This window comes from Phlebotomus papatasi, chromosome 1 (genome assembly GCF_024763615.1).
Source record: "Phlebotomus papatasi isolate M1 chromosome 1, Ppap_2.1, whole genome shotgun sequence".
Classification (NCBI taxonomy): domain Eukaryota; kingdom Metazoa; phylum Arthropoda; class Insecta; order Diptera; family Psychodidae; genus Phlebotomus; species Phlebotomus papatasi.
Window position 1 is genome coordinate 102,855,275 of NC_077222.1, and position 24,381 is coordinate 102,879,655.

Consider the following 24,381-nt stretch of genomic DNA (forward strand, 5'->3'; position numbering starts at 1 on the left):
AGATTGTCACTTGAAGTACATAGGAACTACTGGACAATTACTAAAAAACAGATTACAACAACACAAACGGGACTGTAAACCACCGATAGTAAACACACTAGTATCAACATTATGCACGCACACGGCGGAAACTGGACATTCATTCGACTTTGATGCTACACGAATTCTGGACAGGCACAACATATATTCTAAGAGAATGATGTTGGAAGCTTTGCACATCAGGAAAAACATAAACACTGTGTGCAACAAAAGAGATGACATATCATGTCTAAATGCAATATATGCGGGGTTACCCGATCCTTAGACCATTTCATCTCTCTATAGGTCGTTTGAAAAATTTCCAAATTCAAAAGAGTCGTTATAGAGATTCATTTTCGATAACCCGTTGCCTCCAGTTAGTTCTTTGTCTCTCTGCGATGATAGATTCATGGTACTTTTAGTTTTTAATTTTTTAGTTAAAATTGTTTTAATTAATTTGCCAATTCTCTCAATTCTTGTAGTGTATCAGCTCTCTCACCCCCTATTCATTTTTGGTGTTCTTTTTCCATCTTTAACGTAATTCAGAGATCCAAATTGTATTCAGCGAGTAAGTGTCGTTAAGACAAAGATGATTCCCTTGTTTGTGAGCTCTTTATGTATGTTCAATGTAAATTTATGCCAATAAAATTTTCCTCTCTAGCCACTGAGGAAGGCGTGCAGTACGCCGAAAGCTATGGGAAACTGAGAAGATTTTTTCTCTGAGTTGAAAATCATTTTTCCACTGACGCTTCCGGAAGGGACATTCGTGTCCTGCCTTCATATGAATTGAAACACTTTACGCTTTTTTTTTTAATTGATAGCTCGTTATCAAATAGATGTCTAATTGCGTGGGGCCCACCGAAAAAATCAGAAAAGATAATCTCTTCCTCTTATAGAAGATTTTTTTATAGCGGCTCTCGGTGGTTGGAGATTTAAAACGAAAGTTCATAATGTCTCCACTAAAAGAAATCTTTAAATTTGAGCCTTTTATTGATCATGTAAATTTATTTTTACACTTTCTAGCATTGTACTTCATCACTAAACACTATCCACTCCCGTTCTTGGCGGCCATAACAGTCATCCTGACCTTAAGAACTGCACTATGAATAATAATATGCAATAATTTGAAACCACTTAAAAGACGTAAAACACCTTCTATTCATCAAACTGCAAAAAGCTTCTTTTTGATAATTTTTTATTTCAGTATTCTGAAGACCCCCTTAGTCACTTGGCATTCTGGTTTGGGGCAGAATCAACAGAACATGATGAGACTAAGCAGTCAGCATTATTTTACATCAAATTTCGGTAGAAAACTTGTTTTTTTCTATTGTAACACGGAAAATTGCACACTTTTGCCTCTAACAAAGGAAGAATTTTAGCCCTGGGAGTGGTTTAAAATGCATATATGTCGGCTATATGAACAAATTCGGATGAAAGGTGATAGAATCTTGTCATTTTTATGGAAATTTTTTGGTTGTCAATTTCCATTCCTTTCAAGATCTTAATTAATCCCTTATTTTTGCTCATTAAACATTTTTCTTACAAAATTTTAGCAAAATTCATGAAAAATTTTGTAAAAACGATTCTAATTAGCTTAATAAAGTTATTAATTAAATTACTAAAGATATTTACCTTCACTGATTAAAAATAAATACCCTGGAGCCAAATTTATTGAGTGGAGCTGTAATTATTGCCACCCGAAAATCGCCATTTTGATAAAGGTTCTATCATAGTACTCACAGTTCTAACGGTACGAAATTCAAATGGCAATTTTTCATATCGGTATGAAAATACCTTCAAATGATTTTTTTATTTTTTTCTAAAATTTTTTTTTACAAAGTTTTTCCAGTATGAAAAAGTGGAGCTATGATTATTGCCAGCAGTGTATGAACGTGATGATGTGAAAACGACTTTGGGGGAATTCCGAAAGGGCAAGGAACTACGATAATGAAAGTGGTCGATATATACCACCAATATGTCTACATTTTTAACCATTTTAAAATGTAATAAGAATGATTTTAGAGAAAGTAAAGGTTCCACAAGGTTCCGAGCAACACTCGGAATGTGACTTTGGCGCCTTCATGCAACTATGCCGAAATTTAGTAGTTACCCTATTATACGAAGCACATAAAACAGAAATCATAAATTGTAGATACAGTAGAGTCTCGCTATAGTCCATATTTGGTTTCAAATTTGACACTTGGGTCGCACTATAGTCCATGTAATTTTTTAAAATTATCAACGACTTTTAGTATTGAAATTGCTCGACGGCTTCCACTTTCTTTGCGATTGTGGTACTTGTCCTTGCTCTCTTCATTGTGGATCACAATTATCACAACTACTCAATAAAGTTTGCCAAAAATATTAAAATAATTATGCTTGTTGCGTACAAAAAACATAATCTAACATAAAATCAGTGTTTTGAAATCAACGGTCGATAATTTTGTGGACTATAGAGCGATGGCCTATAGCGAGACTCTACTGTACGTAGAAACATTGTTCTTTTAAAAATTATTTATAATCACTACTTAATTTTTTACTGGCCAAAATCTAATTTTAGTTGATCATTCTGATAATTTACTGACCAAAAGTATTCTTCCAATAAAAAATAAATAAATAAATTTTTGAGGGACATCAATTTTGGAATGACCAACCCCTTTGAAGAAATATTTTCTAGCAAAAATAAGGGAAATAAAAAAAAGAACGAACGAGAAACCAAATTGAACACAAAAAAATGATAACTTGGAGTTACCAAGGAGGATCAGAGAATGAGTATATATCGCGAAAAGTGCCAATTTTTGTGTCTTTTCCACCAGTTGCCTCCTCACGCTCTCCACACCCTCAATTTTTAGCCCTGAGCATCCCCTTCAATTTGGTGAGCAATGAGGACAGAATTTCCAATCACTCGATATATACTTGAAGTCCCCAGAGGACAGTAAATTGTCCCTCCGGGGCAGAAGGAAGGAAACCAAAAGAGAGAATTCCTGAAGCTGAAGCCATCACAGACTTCCGGAAGTTTCAGGGTGTGAAACTCAAGCAAAAAAGGAAAATTTTCTGGTGGCCAACTGAGGGCTACCTGTAGTCCGGGAATGGATGACGCGACTGTCCCGGAGACTGTGGCAGATTCTCGGGCAATTTGCGCTTGATGCCCAGAGATCGCTGCATCAGGGAGTGTGACAAGGAGGAATTGGATGTTAGAAGACGAGCCGTTGGGTGACACTCAGAGATGCCCGGAGAGAGGTCCATGGCGTCTCCGGGGCCCCCAATCAAGTGACGAGTGAGCTGAGGAGTCACCCTGGGGCCAACCACATCGACTTTCTTACCAGCAGCTGAGGCTCCACTGGAGGGGCTACACAAATACATTGAACAAGTATATGGCACTCAGAGAAGTGACCGAGAGATTGTGAGATGATTGGGATGCGAATTATTGATTTTCCAGGTGGATTTTCATGGGAAAAACAGCCCCCAACCTTCGAAAAAGTACCTGATATAGTAGACATCGACTTTGTCCCTCTGCAGCGCCGATACATCGGGTTTCTTTCGCTCAATTGATATATTCATCCTTGGGATGGGAGTTCCTGGTCAATTTCCGATCGATTTCAATTTGATATTTGCACTACAGCACCAGGAAAACTAGAAAAATATTTTCACTTGCAAAAAAGCAAACAAAAACAATTCGCTGTCAAACTTTCGACGAGTTTTTTTTATAGTACCGGCCAGCAGAGGCGCCACTACCTGTTCCTCCCGGAAGGACAATTTTCCAATTTTTTTGCATTTTCCTGCGTTTTTAATGCCTGACATTGTTCTGCACGTGTATCAGGGGGAATGGGGCATCCCCTCAATCGATTTGGAGTGCCTCCAGGCTTTGGTAAAGCTTAGTTTTTCAAGAAATTGATTAACATTTCGTAACATAACCTCACTTTTAACATCTCCCGGATCCCTTCCAGACTCTGATGAAATTCCTGGATGTTCCGGTGGAAATCAATACCAGAGGAAACACAATCTTCTCCCCAAGTGGATTTCTGCCATATCTCAATGATGGTAATCAGAAAATCGACAGTTACAACAAAATTTCCAAGTATCTCGTGGGAAAGGGAATGGATGCGAATAGGGATTTAAAGGATGAGGATAGGAGTCTTTCCAGTGCTTACATTCACCATGCCAAAAGCAAGCTCCGCAGCTACTTGACGTACACTCTCTGGGGAACGACAGAAAGTGCTGAAGCGACAAGATTTCTCTACGCCAAGAGAAGTCCCTTCCCGCTGAGTTTCTTCAAGCCCGGGCAGTACTTGAAGCAAGCTGAGCGATACCTCCAGATACAGTGTGGCTTCTCCATCAAGAGTGGCATGCCCCCGGAAGAGCATCTCACCAGGGGATTGATTGTCGAGGCCAAAAAGTTCATCAATGAGATTTCTGCCCAGCTCAGTGATCGGGAATGGTTCTTCGGGCAGTCTCCTTCAGAATTCGATGCTATCCTCTATTCCTACCTGGCTCTTCTGCTGCACTACCCACAGAATTTCAATCCCTTGGCTGGGCACATCAGAGAATGCAAGAATCTTGTGAACTTTGTCTCCAGGATCACGAAAAAGTACTTCGATGGATTGACTTTCGACAGTGGCTTGAAGATTGGCTTCGGAAGTGGAAAGACATTCAAACCAAAAGCTGCTGGAGATGATGAAGAGAGCAATCTGAAGCTACAGATAATTGCTGGACTTGTAGCTTTCTGTTCAATGGTCGCCTTTTCGCTTTCAACGGGAATTCTTGAGATTTCGCGGGATTCCATTCAGCAGGAAGCTGTGGACTTTGACGATGAGGATGACGATGAAGGCGACGGAGACTATGCTGAGTAGACATAAAGGGCATTTCTAGAGAGAAATTAAAGACTCTGATCTTGTAAAAAGTATTTTAATAATTTTTTGGGAATGAGCCGCGAATCTGCAATTTTCCTTATAAAAAGCGAAGAAGTCGTTTTGATTCAAATCTCACTGGTCTACGATGTGTCTTGGAAATCGAAATTTCGATATCCAAGACACAATTTAATCGAAATAGGTTTCAAATTATACCAAAGGACGACATTTTATTAACGGCAAAAATAATCCAAACGCACCAAACGCACTTTTATCAAAATAAAAGACTTTAAAAATAATTAAAAATAATGCAAGTTAGAGTTTTTTGCATCAAAAAATGTAACAATAAGATCTTATTGTTAGAATAATTTCCTTCTTTACTTGAATACCTTGAATAATACTGAATATACAAGAATACAGTGCGATAAAAAAATATCGGACCACCCCGAAGCTGGTCAAAAAGTACAGTCAAAACTAAGTTTGTGTCTTGGCTAAAATTAAATGGGAGAAAATGCATAGAAGCCTGTGGGATAGTTCACCCTTGAATTGCAAATTGGATTTTGAGATTGTTTTAACAGTCTTTTTATTGATAATTTAAAATCAAGAATCTTCATACTACGGAAAATATAGAAAATGTTGCAAAAAATTTCCTAAAAATTATTTTTATACAATGAAATTAACAATTTGAGTCAGAATTACAATAGAGATAAGTATAGTGTTAGATTTAGAAAGATCTTCTTCTCTTCTTCAAGTCATCTTCTACCATCCTCAACAAATCGTTTCTAATCCCTCTAGACATAAGTAGTCAACAAATGTATCGATAATAACGTAATAAGGATTTACGAATCAAATTTTACTCATTGCAGAAAATATTACGTATAAAACTTAGTAAAAAAATGGACTTACGGTGATATCATACTAGGATTTTCCACGTTTTAATTTTAAATTCAATTGAGCATTAAGATTTCTAGAATTCTCACAGTCAGGACACATTTTACAAGAAATTTGCTCAATTTTAAATATTGCTGCGAGATTTTTGATTGTGAATGACATTTAAGTCACTTATCTGTCATGCGGATGGATTTCCAAAGCCAGAAGAAAGAGTGTTACAGGCAAAGGGACTAACGAAGCGACACTCATACAATCCTATTGAAAATCTGTGTGAAGTCATACAAACAGGAGATTTCTTGGTACAATAATTTCTTTCAAATGTCTTTAGAGAAACTTAGCAAATTACTCCTGATACTGAAGCTTCATTCTCATACAAGTTTATCACTAAATCACTGTACATATCTTATTTTTGGCCACAAATAATATTAATTACGAGTAAATAAATTTAATAAGAACAATTTTCTTCAAAACGCTACTTGTTTAACTGCAATAAAATTGAAATTTATATGAGAAATTTTAATATTTTAAGTTGCTGAATTCACATTAAATTGAGCAACCATATTTATGCTTAATGTGTTTAAAGGTGTTTTTGTGAACCAAGTATAAGTTTATATATATCAATAAATGAATGACAGTCTATCAATTCAAATGATTTTTAATTCAAAGTAAAGCATGGGAATAATTCATTTGAAAATTAATTTGAATTTACAAATTGAAAAAATCCTAGTAATGATAGCACAGTTACCAACTGAATTAATTTTTTTGCCTTTAGTTTTAATTTTAGATGCATGAGTGAAAAATTTTCTTACTGATGGATAATGGATGACCCACTAGTCTTAAAAGGGTTAAAATACCCGGCTAACACATTAAGTACTTATTAAACATTTAATTAATACTTAATTTAATGTTTAATGGAATGCTCTAATTTAGAATAGTTAAAAAAGAATTAACTACTTATCAAATGTATAAAAAATAAAAAAATGACAGCAACACCTTACTTTGCACTAGGATTACTAAAGCGTGTGCACGATAAGATTGTTCCCAAGAATAATGCTTTAAAAATGAAGTCTATATAATATTAAAAAAAAAGAAAAATATTTTATGAAACTTTAATTCATTGTAGATTTATTAGAAATATTAGTTTTTTATTCAAGTATTTGATTGGCGAAATCTCGAATCTTCTTCTTGAGTCCTCCCATCAAGGTCTGTACAAGATCATCACCGCGATTCTTGGTTGTTTCATTCTTCTTTTTCAGTTCGTATTTGATAATAGCCCAATATATTTCAACTGGACGGAGATTTGGAGGTGGTTGACGGATTCATCTCTTTGGTTACATAATGAGCGTCGTTCTCCTCGTACTATTATTCGGTTGCTTTTGAGTAATGCTACGACGCCAATTCTGGCCAGAAGATCGGGGGTATCTCATGGCATCTGTACAGAGGCAACAGACGTTTTTGGAGGCACTCCGTGATGTAAATTGACGAGTTCATGTTGCCCTCCGGACGGTCTGGCGTGATGTATTTGTAAGTTTTCCAAGGTCTGCGTAATTGATTCCAGGATTTTTAGATACGTGTACGTACACGATCAGTTCCATTCTCCTTTCCATTATTATTTCCTATCTCAGCGAAAAATGAACAGAATTTGATGAGAGTTTCACCAAGAGAAAGGTAAAGACACGTGTTTCAATGTCTACATACAACGAAAATGCGGAGCTAGTGACATCTGTCATAAAAATATCAAATCATTTGGGACCATTTTATCGTGGACACGCTTTATTAACACAGGATGGCTCATTCGGTACATCAAAAAGCTTTTTACTATATTCATTTAACTAAGGGTTCTCTACAGCTTTAGAGCGACTCTCGATAGCTACCGGAACGGATTGTCTTTAGCGGCATCCTTATGGCTTCCGACTCTGCACCAAAATTGAGTAAAATATTGTTTGTCTTCTCCCATTCAGCAAATAAAATGTGTGACCATGGTGACCACTGATATTCAAATTTTGTCGCATTTTCATTTGTTTCTTTGAATACTTTTTTAGAAGTATGAGAATATTAGATTTTTTTTTATCTAAAGTTCTCTACACATTTGGAGCAATTTTCATCAAAAATTGCTTTTTTTTTTTTTTAAAGAAAATTGCGTTCAGTGCTATGGATGGAAACGTCAAAAATCTGTCAAAAACGCAATTTTTGACGAGAAGTGCTCCCAATGTATAGAGGTCATAAGACATTTTTCGGAAGCCAGCTGCACAATATTTTGCAAGATATTTGTATTATCAGGTAATCACTGCTGAAGCTGACTTATTGAGATTATGAAAAAAATATGTCTTCTTCGGATAATTTTCTCCTCGTCCACTATTGGGTGATTGTCCATTATTGTCCATTGTCATTTGTGAAATTTTGATCTCGAAAGAGTAATACCTTAGATCACTTACGACTTAAGCCGAGAGACGGCTTAACGTAATTATAATAAAAATAGTGATTAGACTAAATTCCCATCAGTTTTTGATTAAACCGTCTCTCGGTTTAAGCCGAGAAACGGCTTAGTTAGTGGTTATTCTTTTGATTATAATTACGTTACGTCGTCTCTTAGCTTAAGTCGTAAGTGTGTCTAGGGCAGGGGTGTGCAAGAACCGTGTAAAACCGAATAAACGTCAAAATAAGTTTGTTCAGATAGCGTTTTGATCATAGACGCACAAGTTTCATTTGACGTTTGTTCGGTTTCAAACGGTTCTTGCACACTTCTGGTCTAGGGCATAACGCAGATGTGGTTTCGTATGAAGATGCTGCTCTACGTCAATAGTTAGAAAGTTCTCCTTGCATCTCATAATGTCAACCCGTTGGATTATAAACCCTGGATTAACGTGTTCAGTGACAGAAGGATTTTTTCCGGTGAATTCTCATTAGTTTGAAATTGTTTGTTCACTGTTTGAGCATACCAAACATACTTACTTTTAACCCGGAATTTGCAAGAGACTGTGTTTAAGATGCCCTACTGGATGCTGTTGTGTGTCCTTTTGAATGTTCAGTATCATAAATAATTCCAAAACCTTTCCAAAATGACCAAATCTGTCCAAATCGGTTCATAAATACAGAAATTATTCAAGTTTTGCTGAAAAAAAGTGAAAAATTAAAGTAAAAAAAAGACTCGTTTTTCTTCTAAAATTACATTTTTATTTCCTAGTCTGAATAGCATCAATTTATTCTGTTACTTGAAGTCTTGTTTACTGATTTATTTTCTCTCATTCTCTCCTAAAATCATAGAATTTTATCACAAAATCATTCATAAAATTCCTGAATCGTCAATCTCGTGGGAGTTTCCGGAAAGTCTTGCCAAAACGAAGATATTCTTCCCCCCGGAAAAGACAATACTGCAAATATCCCGGAAAAATTCCCTTAATTCCATTGCGCAAAATCAGAAAAAAGACATTCCATTTTGAGAGAAAAATTATTACACAAAAAAGTATTTGTTTTTTTTTTATAAATCAAATATTTGTCCTAAGAGAATGAACACGAATTAATTTATTCCCCTGATCTCGTCATCGAATTTCTCTCCCTTTTTTTATTTATTTTGGTCAGAGAGCAAATCAAAATCTCCAAGAAAAATGCCAAGAGCCATTGCTTTTTTAGCCCCAAAAAAATCTCTGCGAGTTCAGAAAGAAAATTCCTATTATCGTCAAGACACAAACATTTGTGAGATCTCTGTCTCTATTCTGTGAGCTTCCTCCGTCAGCAAAAAACACCGATTCCCCGGAAAGGAATTCCCATCAGCAGCATCCACAGCTGTCTGTCTTCTCTGCCCGCCACGCGTCGTCCTCCTCGGTTATCTCTCTCCCCAGCGCGCGCGTCTCTCTTCAGTGGCACTCGATGAACTCGTAGAGTGCCCGAGGCACTTCGTCCCTGTACGCAATTCCGTGCTTCTGGATTGTCCGTGCGGCCAGACACTTGAGTGACGTGTACTTGACGGGATTCACCAGTTCACGCAGCTGCTGACCCCTCAGAAGACTCTCGAATGTGGCCCCTTCGGCATTCTTAGCGTCCTGCAAGGGAAAGGAAGCAACTGCTACTCAACGATTTCTTCCATTGGAAAGAACATTGAAAGCAACTTTTCTGCTTTCCAATGGAAGGACATTCAATAAAAAGCTTCTTTGGATTCCAAAACCAAGTACTTCCAATGGAAAAGATACTGGAAATCACCCTTCCATTCCACAATTTTTGCTAATTAGTGATTTCTTCCACTGGAAGGCATAATGAAATAATCCAAGTGTCTATATTTCCAATGGAAAGAATATTCAATATAACTATATTTCAGTTTTCTAATGACTGGACATTCAATTGGATTTCAAAGCTACATACTTCCATTGGAAAGGACATTGGAAACTGTCCTTCCAGTTACCAATGGAAGTAAAAATAAAAAGAGTGCTACATAGTATGAATAGCAAGTATTTTCCATTCAGCGATTTCTTCCACTGGAAAGCAGAATGAATCAATCCAAGTGTTTATATTTCCAATGGAAAGAATATTCACAATAAATATATTTCAGTTTTCAAATGACAGGACCAGAGCCCGGCGCGAGACGCCTTTCGGCGGCGGCGGCTAAATTTCGTTTTACAGTCAGCGGCGGCTGGCGCGCCGGCGCGCCAGCCGAAGCTCTTGGCGGCGACGGCGCCAGGCGCGCCGGTTGTTTTTTCTTCGAATTGCATGCAGAAATTTAAACCTGATCTGCTGTCCTCAAAATATTCCGTATTTTTCTCAAGAAAAACCGTTCGTGAAAGCTCTATAAATTATCGCTTTGGGTTTTTTTTTAATTGTTTGACAATTATTTGACAAAGGAAATAATTCTATGAGCTGAAGTGAAACCTTTACGTAGTTTCAGAAAAATAACAATACTCTAACCGTCTTGGAATTCGTCCAGTTATTCATTTTACCGATCGAACTCCACAGACAGAGCGTGACGCTTTGATACTTCTTTTATAATAAATTAAGGGATTGTATGGGTCAGAATGGCAAAAACAACATATTATGATTAAATTTTTTCAAAAGTATAATTTTATTATTTTGAAAAGTATGAATTAAACTCTTAAGCCTCTTAAGCATATAAAAATGCAACTGTTGTACTATATCCCTTGAAATTTTCTTTTAAAAATTTTAAAGATTTAGCCGTTCGGAGTTGGGACCTTGTTTTCGGAGACCTTTTTGAAAAAAAGATCTTTTCGGAGGACAAAATTACCGACACAAGGAAAGTACTCGGGCCATCGGAAGAAATTTCTTTATGAAACTTTGCGTATTACTTAATTTTGGAACGACAAATATGATAGTGCAATTTATTTATTTATATAAGAAATCGTGCAATTTATTGTGTAACCCGTTAGAGGGTGACCTAAAAAACATGTTTTTTTAGGGATATCCCGAAAACTACTCTCACGATTTTTGTCATTGTCAGATACGTTTTTTTTATGTTTTTCCATTAAATTTATGAAATTTTCATGAAATTTATTAAACTTTCGTGAAACATATAAAAATTTAATGTATTAAATTGAATGGTAATGACTGGTTGATATATATTTTTCGAAATGCATTGCACAGATTATGTTTTGTAAATGAAATGAAACTGCACTTTTTAAGTGAATAACTATGATTATTACGATAATAAAATTTATTTTCAATTCTATTCCAAACCATATAAATATTGTATGGAGTACGATATAATATGCATAAAAAATTTTCACTTTTTAGAAGGTCCGTTGCTATTTTTAGTTATGAAATTTATCTATTTTTAAGGTTTTATCTCTATTTGTTAAATAAAATGGTGCTGAAAACACGCACAGCTCAAGCATAGAATGGGCAAGATTGTGCTAAGAATATGCTTACAACAAGCATGAGCGGGCAGATACTTCGCGTAAAAACACGCACAGCTTAAGCACAAAACGGATAATATTGCGCTTAAAAATCACGCATAGTTTAAGCATAAAACGTTTATTATTCCGCTTAAAAACACAAACAGCTTAATCCCTTAACGACGAGATACTTTCTACGGACTGAAAATCAACAATAAAAATTAAACTGAGAAACATAATCAATGATAAGTCTTATATCTGGCCTTGGAAAATCCAACAGAGTCTGATTCGGTGTATTTTGTGCTTCTATGAACGATAGGGACAAAAATAGTCTAAAAATTTAAGTCATTTTTCTGACAATACCAATAAATAATATTTTTCGATTTAATGAAAAATATTACGTATGAGTATTGTAGTTTTTAGTAGCGAAAGGGTTTTGCTTAAAAAAAAATTGGAAGTATAAAAAATAAATAAAATCAAATATGAATTTGAGAATTTAAAAATTCGCCACTTTTGTGTTTAAATATTTACTACATATCAAATAGCTAGAGACTTGCAAAAAATATTGTAGATTCCTTCAATCTTTTACTTTGCAATTATGTACAGACATAAGAAAAAATAACTTTGGGTAGTCAGGAAAAATTATTTTCTTTATGGGACACCGTTGTCCCAATGGTCCTTAAAGGGTTAAGCATAAAACGGTTAATATTGCGCTTAAAAACACAAACAGCTTAAGCTCGTTCTTAGCCGTTTTATAATGGAGCTGTGCGTATTATTAAGCGTATTCTTAACCATTTTATGATCGTGTTGTGCGTGTTTTAAACACGATTTTGGATAGCGTTTTATGCTTGCGCTGTGCGTATTTTGCAAACGATTCTAGGTATGTTTTTTGCTAGCGCTGTGCGTATTTTACACACGATTTTAGAGAGCGCTTAAAAAATAAAAAATAAATATTAGATGAGCACATATATTCTGTCAGTAGAAGAAGTTGAAATTCCTGATGAATATAATTAGATGAGTGAACTATTGTTGGAAAGCTTGGTTCATTAGCTTTTAGAATCTGGTATACTTAATCTGCTATGGATAAACCATGGTCATCCAGAACCATTTATGTCGATAAAAAAAAGTAAGATGTCCAAAAAAAAAGTTTCTTCCACAAATTATACCCTTTGAGTTCCTCTAACAAATAGTCCTTGTGCGAGAATTGTGGGTTACTCCTGGTCCCAGCAGTAGATGGCCAAAAAAGACGTTGCAAAAAGTGTTTTTTTCGATATAAATGGTTCTGCATGACCATGGTTTATCCATAGCAGATTAAGTATACCAGATTCTAGAAGCTAATGAACCAAGCTTTCCAACAATAGGTCACTCATCCAATTATATTCATCAGGAGCTGAGATATACCACTCCAAACTTTAGACCTCTTCTACTGACAGAATATATCGCTCCTTGGAAATTACAAGGGGCCAACTCAATCTGAGCCATTTTTCAGGAGACAGCATGAAAGATTCAACTTTGTATAAATATTTATCTCAATTAAGTATGTTAATAAAAACAATTTAATTCTTTCCGTTATTATAAACATCGAAACATACATATTTTTACCTTTCAAAATATGTTTTTTTATGAGTTAGCTCTTTGTCATTCTAAATGATGCGCAAATTTTCATGAAATTAGAATGACACGGGATCAAGTTGCTTGAGTTAATCCCTTGTTTCACAAAAATTTGAACTATAAATCTATTTTGTGCCCCTTGACTTCAAACAAAATCGCGTAAGCAATCATAAAGAGTAAAATTTTGAAAAACTTCTGTAACTACGAAATTTAATGATTCATATCATCTGAAATTTTATTAATTTCTCTGTCTGAGTGTATTAAAACCTCAAAATCGCCAAAGAGTGAGTTAACCCCTTGTAATTTCCAAAGAGCTATATGTGCTCATCTAATATAAAATTAAAAGAATTATAAAAAAAACTAAAAAAAAGCATCGTGAGAAATTTACGGAAAAGAGTTAGTTTTTTGTGACAAAAGCAAATTGTGGAGCACAGGTTTCAAAAGAGAACGATAATGGAATTTGAGTAAATATGAAAACAGGGTCAATAAAAAAAAAACAGTGATAAACCTGGATAAGCTTGTGGTAGCTAAGATTCTTTGCAGGTGACCTCGAAATGCGTGCAACTCGGAGTGTTTGCAACTCGGTATGCGTGAAAATTCGATTGTGAGTTGAATTTCGGGGGTAAAGAATCGCGTCAAGTAAACTGTTTTCGTCGGTCGAAATGAATAAAATTGGCTCGACGCGATTCTTTATCCCCAAAATTCAACTCAAAATCGAATTTTCACGCATTCCGAGTGCAAGTACCCCGAGTTACACGCATTTTGAGGTCGCCTGTGAAGAATCTCAGCTACCATAAGCTTACCTGGGCTTATCACTGGTCATTTTCTATTTTAAATATTTCGAGTGGAAAAGGCGAACAAAAAAATCATTGAAATAGGTTAATAAACTTTAAAGATAGAGTCCGGTCCATTTAGATACAGTAAGGGTCGGGGTACAGTGGGTTGCGGTAGAGACGGATGGGACCCATCCGTCCTTAGGACAGTTTCAAAGTTGCCCCAATTCAAAGTGCCCCACTTCCTATTTAACAATCGCAGAAATTGACATATAAAAAAAGTTGTGTTGGAATGCAAAAGTTTTTTTGGCGCCTAACGGCGCCGCGCCGAAAATTTTTCAGCGGCGCGCTCGGCGGCGCGCCTCAAAATTTCTTGGCGGCGGCGGCTAAGAAAAAAGCTGGGCGGCGCGCTAAAAACGGCTAAAAGTCGGCGCGCGCCGGGCTCTGGACAGGACATTCCATAAAAAAGCTCTATTGGGTTACAAGGTTAAATACTTCCAGTGGAAAATACATTGGAAACTGTTCTTCCAGTTATCAATTTAAGTAATGAAAAATAATACAAAATTTGAATAGCAAGTATTTTCCACTCAGCGATTTTTCCCACTGGAAAGCAGAATGAAATAATCCAGGTGTTTATGTTTCCAATGAAAAGAATATTCAATATAAATATATTTCAGTTTTCCAATGACTGGACATTCCATAAAAAGCTCAATTGGATTTCAAGGCTAAATACTTGCACTGGAAAGGACATTGGAAACCGTCCTTCCAGTTACCAATGGAAGTAAAAATAAAAGTGTGCTACATAATATGAATATCAATTATTTTCCATTCAGCGATTTTTTTCCACTGGAAAGCAGAATGAAATAATCCCGGTGTTTATATTTCCAATGGAAAGAATATTCACAATTAATATATTTCAGTTTTCCAATGACAAAACATTGAATAAAAAGCTCAATTAGATTTAGAGGCTAAATACTTCAAAAATAAAAATAATCCAATATTTCCCTTGGAAATGATATTGAAAATATATTTGGCAGCCTTCCAATAGAAAAACAGTCAATAGAAAATTCCAGTGGATATCAATGGAAAGGATATTGGCAAATACCTTTCCAGTTTCCAATGAAAACAAAAAAAAAGCATTCCAGAAGTCAACCAAAATCAAATATTTGCTATTCATCAATTTCTTCCAATGAAAAGGGGAAAAAATCCAATGGATTCCAGGGCGTTTCCTATGAAGATAATATTGATTCACAGGAAAGTGTTCTAATGGGAAAAAATCAGGTGTAATACAAGGTTAAATACTTTTAATGGAAAGGACATTCAAAGTTATCGTTCCACTTTCCAATGGATAGGAAATTCAAATCTTCCCATTTTCCAAAAGAAAAGACAAAAAAATTAAAAGGAATATATTGAAATAAAATTATGTTTAAAACTATCCTAATTTCGATTGGAAAGAAAGTATAACATGAGGGGAAAATCTAAATTCCAGTGCTTTCCAGGGTTATTTATTTGCAATGGAAATTCGACTGAAGACTATCATTCCTTTTTGCTAATGGAGAGATTTTCAATTAAGAAAAATCAAATTGTTTCCAAGGTTATGTACTTCCATTGGAATGAATAATGGAAAACATCCTTCCAGTCTCTAATGGAAAGAAATATAAGATAAATCCCCATAAAGAGAAATAATTGGAAATGATCCAAAGGAGATATTTGTTATAACGTATTATTCTATCAAAGAGCAATAAAAATTCCAATGAATTCCAGGGCATAATACTTCCATTGGAAATGAGTGCATTCCAATAATATAAAGAAGTGTCCAATCATTGTGAGAAAATATAAAAAGATGCAATTCAAATGGCAATGGTTTGGACTGGAAATTGTACTGCTTTCATTAAAATTTTCAAATGAGAAGCTGTTTTTTTTTGTTGGAATTGTAATACTCTTATTCCACTGGAATAATTGATTGTATTTTTTGTGAATTGGAATATTATCCAGAAAAATCTCTGGAGTCTTATTCCAATGAAAATACCTTCCAATTCCAATGGAAATGGAAAGTATTTCCATTTCTTGAACTTCCAGTGGAAATTCAGTTGAAAGATCTACAATTATATTGGAAATTTTCTACTGTATGGATTTTTTATGTAAATGTGTTTAGCATGGGAAGCACGATTCCAATGTAAATGTTTTTCTCTGGGAAATTATCGCTGTTATAGAGATTTTATTCCAGAGACTGGAAGAGTTGCTTTGCAATGGAAAGGGCAATTTCACTGGAAATTTCCACAGCTTGGCAATTCTTATGGAAATACTCTTTTCATGGCAAAGTATGAACTATTCCAATAACAGAACTACATATTCCATTGGAAGGGAGAATTTCAATGAAAATGTTATTCTATTGGAAAATATTGGAATAGAATCTACATTCCAGGGATTGAAAATCAAAAGATAATCTTGGGAATCACAAGGACTTTTCCAATGACAAAAATACATCTCCCTGGAAAGAAAAATTCCACTGGAAAGTTATTGGAAGCCAACATTATTTTCCTAAGTATAATTCCACTGGAAATATTCCACTTTTCAAGCTTTTTATGGAAATGATTGCTTCATGGGAATAGACTGGAAAGGGAAATTAGAATTGTACTGGAAAGGTTATTCCAGTGGAAAGTTATTGAAAGTCCACATTATTTTCCTAAGAGTAATTCCACAGGAAATATTCCACATTTCAAGTTTTTATGGAAATGATCGCTTCATGGGAATAGACTGGAATAGAAATTAGTCTTCCACTGGAAAGATTATTCCAGTGGAAAGTAGTTTGCTGGATGAAAGCAAGATTTATCAAAAGACTTACCAAGTGTGCTCCATGGTCCACGAGAGTTTGGGCCAGACTAGCCGGACAGGGTCGTGCTAAAGCTGCTAGATGCAATGGCGTATTTCCAGCGTCGTCTTTGGCATTGGGATCGGCCCCTACTTGCAGCAGGGCCTTCGTGAGCTGCGGTGACGGGAACTGACAGGCTGGGTAACGTCCCACGAGTGCTGCTTCGCGATAGCACGCCAAATGCAGCGCCGTCCTACCCGATCGGATGATCACCTATGAACATTTTGGATTTAGTCAAAGGACTTTCTGATTTTTGAACGTCCTCTGTCACAATTACCTTCAGACTAACGAGATCATAGAGGGCCTTTAGGACTTGTTGCCGCTCTTTGTCTGAACACTCAACATCGTCACTCAGCAACCTGGCCAGATGGCACGCCAGATGGAGGGCACTGGTAAGGGCTCGACTGAGCGCTCCAGTGTCCTTCTCCTTCTCCGGCAACCCCGAAATCATGTTCTTCCCCAGTTCAACTTCCCTCACTGCTTTGTCAAATACCAGGAGCATGTCATCTGTATTGATCGGCGGAACTACCCTTCCCCTCGTCACCGGACGTCCAGCTTCGCCCAGCATGAAGCTGAAGAGCTCCGCAAAGGACAGGAGGGAAGATTGTGTCATGGGACTGAGGGGTTCGAGGATACTCTGTTGCATTGTCAGGGCATACGTCCAGAGCTCAATGCAACGATCGAAGCGTCCAGCATCAGCATAGACAGCTCCACGGTAGCGAATGTAGTAACTTGTATCCGGATGTGCTGGCCCCAGGATTCTCTCTCTGATCACCAGAGCCTGCATCCTCATCTCATCCGGATCCATCACAAGATCCTCCAGTGCCGCTATATCCGACACTTCTTCGGCATAGTCGTACGCCGCAACGGGCTTAACATCACGTGGCTTGGGCATTTGCGGTTCCTGCTCATACCTACACTCCATGGCTCGACGCCAGAAGGACAGGGCACTCAGGGTATCGCGTTTTTTATCCACAAATGTCGCCCCAAGCAGCTCCAAGGCTGCTATTCTATCTTTCCGGCTCACATATGGCAAACTGATAAGATGCTCCACAATTGGAACATGACCAGTCACACTGGCAGCCAGCAAGGGTGTCATTCCTAAGGAATTGCAAACGGCAATTATAGATTTGCCAAGGTATTTCATATCGATTTTGGGCATAAATTGACAGTTTTGCATTATTTGAGGTTATGTTGTTCGAGTGAAGCGCCCTCTGCGTACGCCATGCGAAATTTAGACGTCGAATATTTAACGGATTTAATCAAAAATACTTCCCCTACGCTCTTCATTCTCTCATTGCCGCTCTGAATATGGATAGGGAAGTGAGCGTGTATCGAAGTAAAATATCGGACTCCAATTTCAAAATTAGGTTTTTTTTTAGCAATTTTAAACCATTTCTTGGACTGTTTTCACTAGTTTTTCATCACTATATGTTAAAAAATCACTCGTTTTTAGTAATTTGAGTGTTTTTTTTCACAAAAATTTAAGAAATTAGCGAAAAACTAAGAAAATGTCAGAACATCCTGCATGCAAACAACTGAGCATTCTAAAGCACGCACACTAACGCAAAACCGCTTCAGCAGGCTGTCATACACGCTCATTTTCCTATCCATATTCAGAACGGCAATGATTCTCTTAACTTTGTTTATAGGTTAATTCCAAATTTTAGGTTATGTCAAACCTAACCTTTAATAAAAATTATGACTTTTCGTGTGACAGAAATTTCTGGGCTACCGCTCAGATTAGAGAAATCTTTGATTAAGCCAAGGAAGACTAATCAAAAAGTTTTTAAAATTTTAAATATACTTAAATCTAACCTTAGAAATATACCAGATAACCTAACTCTGTTCAATTCAAGAATCCCTGAACTGTTTGTAAAAACCTGAAACAAAAATATTAGCAATTTTTACGGAAATGTCCAATTTAAATTAATCAGGAAATTTCTTGTTATTAAAAATCCCTATTTGAGGATGAAGGAAACTTAACCTCAAATTCTAGATATAACCTCTACGACAAATAAAAGAATTATTATTTTTGATAAGGACAGAAAAATCAACAATTAAAAACAAAAACAACAAATAAGGTCTTCACAATTATTTTGTGGATTTTCTCGCATGGCACGAATCTTTACGTGAATTTGCGCGCGGTGCGAATTTTTCGCGGTTTTTCGCGCGGCGCTAATATTTACGTAGATTTTCTCGGAGCGCAAATTTTTACGCGGATTTGTGGCGGGGCGTAATTTTTTTCGCGGGTTTGCTATTTTTTCGCGGAGCGCGAATTTGCCACTGCTCGTGAAATTTTTTGCCGAATTTTTGCGGGACGCGAATTATTTCGCAGATTTTCGCGCGGCGCGAATATTTTCGTAGATTTTCTCGGAGCGCAAATTTTTACGCAGATTTGCTATTTTTTCGCGGAGCGCGAATTTGCCACTGCTCGTGAAATTTTTTGCCGAATTTTTGCGGGACGCGAATTATTTCGCGGATGTTCTCAGGACATGACATTTTTCGCGTATTTTTACGCGGACTTTCGCGGGGCGCGAATTTGTCACTGTTCGTGATTTTTTTTTGGCAAATTTTTGCGGGACGCGAATTATTTCGTGGATTTTCGCGCAGCACGAATTTTTACGTGAATTTGCACAGGGTGCGAAGTTTTCGCAGATTTTCTCGAGGCTCGAATTTTTTCGCGGATTTTCGCGGAGCGCCAATATTTTCGTAGATTTCCAGGAACGCAAATTATTTAGCGGATTTTCTCAGGACATGAATTTTTTTGCTAACTTTTTCGCGGGACACGAATTTTTACGCGAATTTTCGCAGGCTACGAATATTTTCGCGGGTTTTCGAGGGATTGTTTCGTAGAACGCAAACTTTTACACGGATTTTGGCGTACCATGAAGTTCTTGGTGGATTTTCGCGGATTGCGAAATTTGTCGCGGATCTTCGTGGACCGAGGAATTTTTCGCGGATTTTTCCTCCAGACGCTTTTATGCATTACTCATCCAATTTTGCTAGTTTTCAAGTAAAATTTCATATATCTCAAGCCTGAAGGAGGCTCTAAACGGGTGTAAAGTTTGGCGCCTATATCTTTGATAGTTTCTGAGATTATAGGCTTAAAGAAAAACGAAATTTGCATTATTTATGTATAAAAATCTTTCAAGTTTGCTAGGCTTATCGTTGGCTTTTTAGTGCGGTTATAGTGTGAATAATCTAAAAATTTGATCTTACTTTGAAGCTAAAAAACTTTTAGTCCAATAAATTAATAAACCCAAAAAGAACAATCCAAAGAATTATTTTACAAACGTACAATTACAATAAACCTAACCTCACTTTCAATCAATAAAGAAACTTTCAAGGCAAAAACCCCAAAATTTAAATAAAATTTTTGATAATCTTTTCTGGTTAAAAATGCTGTTTAAATTAGTAGCTTTTCTTTCACTTTCATTAAAATTTATTACCAAAAGTGAGGTTATGATTGACATAACCTAAAAATATTAACATACTTTGCAGGCAAAAAAATATCTTGGCTCATAAATTTGTAAAAGTATTTCAGATTATAAAAAAAGTTAGAATTACGTCATTTCCGTTATTTAAAATGTGCGATAAATTGCAAATTTAAGGTTAAACTTAACCCCACTTTTCCAGTTAAAGTCAATTTTACATTATCCAACAGAGCGGACACGATTCTGAACGGAAAATTTCACGGAAAAATTTTCTAATTTCTCTATTTCTTATTTAACGGATTTAGAATAATCCTGATAAGTCGGCAGCAGCCGCAAAAGAAACCACTAATTGATTATCGATTTTATTTAGCTTGAGAAATAAAAGTGGAATTTCAACTTTTGATATATTTTAATTTTATTTTTTATTTTTTACTTAGATTTGATGCTTTTTATCTGTTTTGAAATTCATTTTTTCTAATATTTTAGGTAATGGAAATTGTACTTCTATTTTATAAATTAACCTACAAATTTAAATTTAATTTGTACAATTTTTATTGCGTTTGGTATTTACTATTAAATTTTTATTTTGATCTTAAATATTATTTGACGGATGGTTAAATATTCATGATAAACATTATTTTCCCTGAGAAATAAAAGCAAAATAAATTGTCAAAGATTCACTGACATTTGAAAATCTATTTCTCCGCATGAGGGCACTGTTTTCTGCCGCCAGTGGCGTTGGCAACTTTTCTCAAATTTTATTTCTCAAGCTTCTAGTTCGAAACTTCAATCAAGTTGATTAAAAAATTGCACCAAGAAACTTAATAAATTTATTAAATTAACACAAAAACTATATTGAAAAAACTTTAATAATGTTTAAAAATGCTCAAAAACGTTCCCAATTGACCTAAACATTAATAAAGTTATGAAGTTCTCACTGCTTTAAGAAATTTAAAATCAAGAATTTGAAGTAAATTTGAATCAAAGTGACCGTTTGGAAATAAATTGAAGTGCTCAATTGAAATTTCCTGTTCAGCCTAAATTATGAATGACTTAGAGAATTTACATCCCACAAGGAAGAGGAAACGTGAAAGACCATCTCTCTTCTGGCCTAGTGACAGTGAAGATGAGGAACCCCCAAACAAGAAATTGCGAAACCGCCGCGGAAAATCTGTGGAGTTGCCCAAAGCCCGACAACGCTCGAGATCGCAGTTTAAGAGGAAGAAAAGGAGGTTAACTAGAACTAAAAAGCTCACCGTATGAATCTACATCCATTGTGGCTCCGTGCTGCAGCAGAAGCTGAAGAATCTCCAGTGATCCTGACTCTGCACAATCATGCAACGCCGTATTCCCCTTCACGCTCCTCCGGTTGACGTTGGCTTTGAGTGCAAGCAAGTACTGTGCAATCTTAAAGTGTCCCTTGTAGCACGCGATCATCAGGCAAGTATGCCCATGTCGATTGGCCACTTCGATATCTGCAACAAATGAGACAAAAAGTCCCCTCAGAGTTGAACAACTTTTCTCCTCCGTACAGAAAATTGCCTCCCAGGGAAAAACCTCGTTTTTTTTTCATCGTAAAACAGGTCAACAAACTTCCTTCAGGCCTACATTCAAAAGCACATTCAACAACATTTCCCCGAAAAAAGACTTTGGAGAGAGAGAAAAACAATGGAAAGGAGAGGAGGAAAAAAAGTCATTGTCGCGCATCATGAAATGATTTAATTGACTTACATCATGTCGGGAAATGTTTCATGTGTAAAATTTTATTTTAGGTCATACACTGGAATTTCTTCTTCTTTTTTTTATCTCTTATTTAAATCACACCAGACAATAAATCAGTAATTTTATTTCTCAATTCGTCTTTTGACTTTTCAAGGTGGACAGAGTGCTCCATTTTAGTTGTCCACATAAATCCGAAAACATTGAAAATTTATATTTTAAGAAACGTTTTAAGAAAGCTAGTGAAAAGGACCCATTTACACGAAGATATTTCAAAATACCCCTCACTAATAGGTTGTGTCTCAGATAAAAATCCTTTGCTATCTGTTATAATTCTTCCAGGTGTGTCTCCGCTAAATTAGAAAATCAAGCAGATTTCCCATTTCATTGAGAAACTTTGTAAAATTTTGAGGAGTTCTGCTTTAACAGTTTCGTAAGATGGCGGTACTTGTGGCCTGTCTTTACTTATATCCTTTTGGCAAAAACTCCACCTTTTGTCACAAAATTATTTCGAAAAACCTCAAAAGTAAAACTATTTGGTATGTTACGACAGCGCATCATATTTTTTCTGGTTTTCAGAATGATTGATAAAAATGCTATGTATTAAGCCCATTTTAACGAAAGATTTTGTGCTAATGTTTGCGCAAATTTGTATCTTGAGTAATTGCTGACCCACGATTCGAGAGCAAAATTTATTTATTTAATGTGGTGTGTATCTCGTTTGACAGTAATTATTAGAACAGTGTACTAAAAAGCAATGCAATTCCTGCCTGACTGCTTAATTCTAATAATTAACAAGAAATCAACTTATAAAATTCAAAGAAAGAAATATTGAAATAGTAAATGAGAGGACGGAATTCAATATCAAAGTTGTTCTAATTAGTACATTCTAAATTAGTACTAAAATTCTTCGATTTTTCTTCGTAAACGACCTATATAGTAGAAAATATGTATAAACGTTATCTTCAAATGCGAAATTAAACATGAGAAGTTTCGTAGATTATTATCAAATTGTACTAAATTTTAGTACATCATTTTTGTTTGTTCATGGGTTGCAAAATTTCATAAATTGCAATATTCCAGAAGTGATAAAAGTTATTTTTAAACACAAAGACAAAACAAAAGAACTTTTGCAGATATTGTAGAAATTGTACTAAATTTTAGTACATTGAGAGCTGCAAATCACAATTCTTCTATTATTATGAAATGAGCTGCCTACATCATAGAAATAAAAAAGTTATCTTAAAAAACAATTAAAAAAAAAATGAGAAGGTTTTGCAGAATATTATCGAATTGTACTAAATTTTTTTTACATAGAATTTATTTCTTATTAATGGAGTGCAGGATTGCATAAATCGCAACATATCAGAAATGGTAACATATCAGAAATAGTTTTTGCACACTATCATAGAATTGTACTAAATTTTAGTACATTGATAGCTGTAATTCATAATTCCACCATTATTATTCACGAGCTGTCTATGTCGTAAAAATAATTAAAAATTTCTTTAAATGCAATAATAAACTGCAAAAAAGTTTTGCAGAATATTATCGAATTGTAGTACATTTTAGTACACATTTTTTATTATTCCTTCATGGGTTGCCGCATTCCATAAATTGCGATATTGAAAAAATGGTGGTTAAAAATTATCATCAAATACAATAACAAAATATTAGTACAACTTTTCTATAGTTATGTATGTACTAAATTGTACTAAATTTTAGTACATTAAGCTGTAAATTATAATTCTTTCATTCAAGATGATAACTCATCTTTAAATATAACAAAGAAAAGTTTAGCAAAATATTGATTTCAAGCAAATTTTAGTACACGATTTTTTCAATTTATCATTCATGAGTTTTTCATATACTGCGATCGTGAATAAGTACTATAAAAGTTACCCTCAAGAATGAAATATTAGACCGTGAGAAAATTTTTACAGATATGTACTAAATTTTAGTACATGTTTTCCTATTTGTCGTTGATGTGAAACTCATATTTCAAAAACCATATTGACTATTTCAAAACAAAAGAACAAAGTATTGGAACAGAAAATATAGTAGATTGTGATCTGTACAAATTGTACTAAATTATAATGTACTATTTTTTTTTTTGAAAGATTTCTGTTAAAATTAACCCTTTTCTCATTAAATGACATTAAATTAATGGAGCATTTTTTACGAATCACGTTGTATAATTAAAAAGAAATCACTGAATTATTCATTCAACTTCCTTCTTTGGTCAACCAGATGATCAACTTGGTAAATCATTAATTCCTTCTTTTATTACAAAATTAATCTCTCTAGAAAGAAAACTGAATCATAAATCAATCTTACTCTTCCTAGAAGGAAGGAGGAAGGAAGAGTAAGTTGCAT

At 35.3% G+C, this 24,381-nt stretch overlaps 3 protein-coding genes across 3 annotated transcripts in view; 1 reads left to right on the forward strand and 2 right to left on the reverse strand.

Moving 5' to 3' along the window:
* LOC129810195 (methyl-CpG-binding domain protein 2) overlaps positions 1-3,729 on the reverse strand; it is a 6,429-nt gene extending 2,700 nt beyond the window's left edge. The window contains exons 1-2 of the mRNA XM_055860519.1: positions 3,503-3,729; positions 3,095-3,367 (exon numbers count right to left, since the gene is read on the reverse strand). Of these exons, the coding sequence (XP_055716494.1) occupies positions 3,095-3,367; positions 3,503-3,579 (350 nt within the window). The 5' untranslated portion in view covers positions 3,580-3,729. The remainder of the gene's footprint in view (positions 1-3,094; positions 3,368-3,502) is intronic.
* Positions 3,716-4,918, forward strand: LOC129810192 (metaxin-1 homolog). The gene is made up of 2 exons (XM_055860517.1): positions 3,716-3,886; positions 3,966-4,918. The coding sequence occupies exons 1-2, from the start codon at positions 3,809-3,811 to the stop codon at positions 4,866-4,868; spliced, it is 981 nt and encodes a 326-aa protein (XP_055716492.1). The 5' UTR covers positions 3,716-3,808; the 3' UTR covers positions 4,869-4,918.
* Positions 4,919-8,907: 3,989 nt separating this feature from the next.
* The window catches only part of LOC129810188 (protein fem-1 homolog CG6966), a 56,184-nt gene continuing 40,710 nt past the window's right edge, over positions 8,908-24,381 (reverse strand). Inside the window, exons 3-6 of the mRNA XM_055860513.1 lie at positions 21,543-21,761; positions 17,127-17,950; positions 16,823-17,062; positions 8,908-9,796 (exon numbers count right to left, since the gene is read on the reverse strand). Of these exons, the coding sequence (XP_055716488.1) occupies positions 9,611-9,796; positions 16,823-17,062; positions 17,127-17,950; positions 21,543-21,761 (1,469 nt within the window). The 3' untranslated portion in view covers positions 8,908-9,610. The remainder of the gene's footprint in view (positions 9,797-16,822; positions 17,063-17,126; positions 17,951-21,542; positions 21,762-24,381) is intronic.

Coding starts and splice junctions, on each gene's coding strand:
- LOC129810192 (XM_055860517.1), top strand. CDS start 3,809: ATGCCTGACATTGTTCTGCACGTGTATCAGGGGGAATGGGGCATCCCC. Junction 3,887..3,965: donor TGGAGTGCCTCCAGGCTTTG/GTAAAGCTTAGT, acceptor GATCCCTTCCAG/ACTCTGATGAAATTCCTGGA.